Source organism: Terrapene carolina, unplaced genomic scaffold (assembly GCF_002925995.2).
Source record: "Terrapene carolina triunguis isolate 2854851 unplaced genomic scaffold, T_m_triunguis-2.0 Scaffold22291, whole genome shotgun sequence".
Lineage (NCBI taxonomy): Eukaryota > Metazoa > Chordata > Testudines > Emydidae > Terrapene > Terrapene triunguis.
Genome location: NW_020686642.1, coordinates 1 through 2025, shown reverse-complemented (window position 1 = coordinate 2025; position 2025 = coordinate 1). Strand labels below are relative to the sequence as shown.

At 57.4% G+C, this 2025-nt stretch overlaps 1 protein-coding gene across 1 annotated transcript; it reads right to left on the bottom strand.

The window, feature by feature from the left end:
- Positions 1-1515: 1515 nt before the first annotated feature.
- Positions 1516-1961, bottom strand: LOC112124018 (glutamate receptor ionotropic, kainate 5-like; the record flags this gene model as incomplete). The annotated part of the gene is made up of 2 exons (XM_024222564.2): positions 1516-1629; positions 1842-1961. Coding segments are annotated over 2 exons (234 nt in total), but the record flags the coding sequence as incomplete, so codon positions are not given.
- Between the last annotated feature and the right edge of the window lie 64 nt (positions 1962-2025).

The window sequence follows — 2025 nt, the reverse complement described above, 5'->3', positions numbered from 1 at the left end:
CCCCGCATCCCTGTTCCCCACGTACCCCTCCCCCGTCCCTGCCGCCATATCCCCGTCCCCCCTGTGACGTTATTGATATAATCTGGGACCATATAGATCATTGGTGCAACCAAGGTCCTGTAGTGGCACCCAGATCTTGTGTAAAGGGGGTCAAATGGGGTGTCTAAGACAAGGTTATGGTTTACTGGTTATAATTATGCTGTATATATGTGTGTATCAATTTTGTAGTTGAAGTTAGGAATATTGGCTCTATACTGTCTGTATTTCAAACTTATGCTATGCTTCTGGGTGACATCCCAGACAAGTTGGTGTTAGCTCTGCCTAGCCTGCTTGATGGCCCATTAAGGACCATCAGCTACAACTGACCCATTGAGAAAAGGCAAATATGCCTTGAGACTCAGCAAAGTATGCAGGGACTGGCCCATGTGACTCCAGACTCCATTTTGCTGTAATTTTCCACAGTAAGAACAAAGAGGTGTTCTTACACCTGGAAAAGACTATAAAAGGCTGATGCCTCATCTCCATCTTGTCTTCAATCCTGCTTCTGACCCCTGGAGGGACTTTGCTACAAACTGAAGCTTTGAACAGAGGACTGAAGGACCCATCCCAGCGGGGGATGTACTCCAGAGACTTGATTTGAACCTGCAGTTTATTCTATCGCTGCTACAAGCCTGAACCAAGAACTTGGGCATTTCTGGATGTCATTGATTCCATGTAACCAATTCTAGCTCTCATCTCTATCTTTTTCCTTTTATGAATAAACCTTTAGATTTTAGATTCTAAAGGATTGGCAACAGCGTGATTTGTGGGTAAGATCTGATTTGTATATTGACCTGGGTCTGGGGCTTGGTCCTTTGGGATCAGGAGAACCTTTTTCTTTTACTGGGGTATTGGTTTTCATGACCATTTGTCCCCATAACGAGTGGCACTGGTGGTGATACTGGGAAACTGGAGTGTCTAAGGAGATTGCTTGTGAGACTTGCGGTTAGCCAGTGGGGTGAGACCGAAGTCCTCTTAGTCTGGCTGGTTTGGTGCCTTAGAGGCGGAAAAACCCCAGCCTTGGGCTGTAACTGCCCTGTTTGAGCAATTTGTCCTGAGTTGGCCCTCTCAGTTGGGTTCCGCCAGAACCGCATTGTCACACCCCCATCCCTCCTGCCCCCCGCATCCCTGTTCCCCACGTACCCCTCCCCCCATCCCCGCCGCCCCCATCCCTGTTCCCCACATCCCCACCTCCCTGCTGGCCCCCCCTGTTCCCCATCCCCGCTGCCCCCACCCCATTCCCCCATCGCTGTCCCCCACATCCCCATCCCCCGTCCCCACCGCCCCATCCCCCCCGTCCCTGTGCCCCATGTCCTTGCCGGCCCCCACATTCCTGTCCCCATCCCGTCCTCCCCATCGTTGTCCCCCCGTCCCTGCCCCCCATGTCCCTGCTCGCCCCCCTACATCCCCCCACCCCCACCTAGCCCCCCACTGTCCTGCCCCAGCCCCCCGGAGCCCAGCCCCCCACTTGTCCCGTTACCGGGCAGCCAGGAAGAGGACGCAGCTGACGGCCAGGTAGGCCAGGAGCATGAAGAGCCAGACGGCCGGCGAGAAGGGGTCCAGGAAGGAGAAGTAGCCGGGCTTGCGGCCCTAGAGAGGGGGAGACGGGGGGGCTGAGCGTCCCCCTGGGACTGAACCCCCCCAGACCCCCCTCCCTCTGGGAGCGCCCCCCCATCTGAGTGTCCCCCTTGGTCTGAAGCCCCCCAGCCCCCCGGACTCCCCCCGTGGCCTCCGGGTCCCCCCAGACCCCCCATACCCCCCCGGACCCCCAGACCCCCCCAGATCCCCCCGGACGCCCGTACCATGTGCACCCGGTAGAGGATGCTGATCCCCAGCGTCATGAAGGGTTTGGAGAAGTCGATCACTTTCTCCCGCTCCGCCGTGATGGTGAAGGCGGCTACGGCCAGGTCGGCCTTCTGCAGAGAGAGCCGGGGGTGAGAGGGGCCCCCCAACTCCCCACTGCTCCTGATCCTCCCGCTGCCCCCC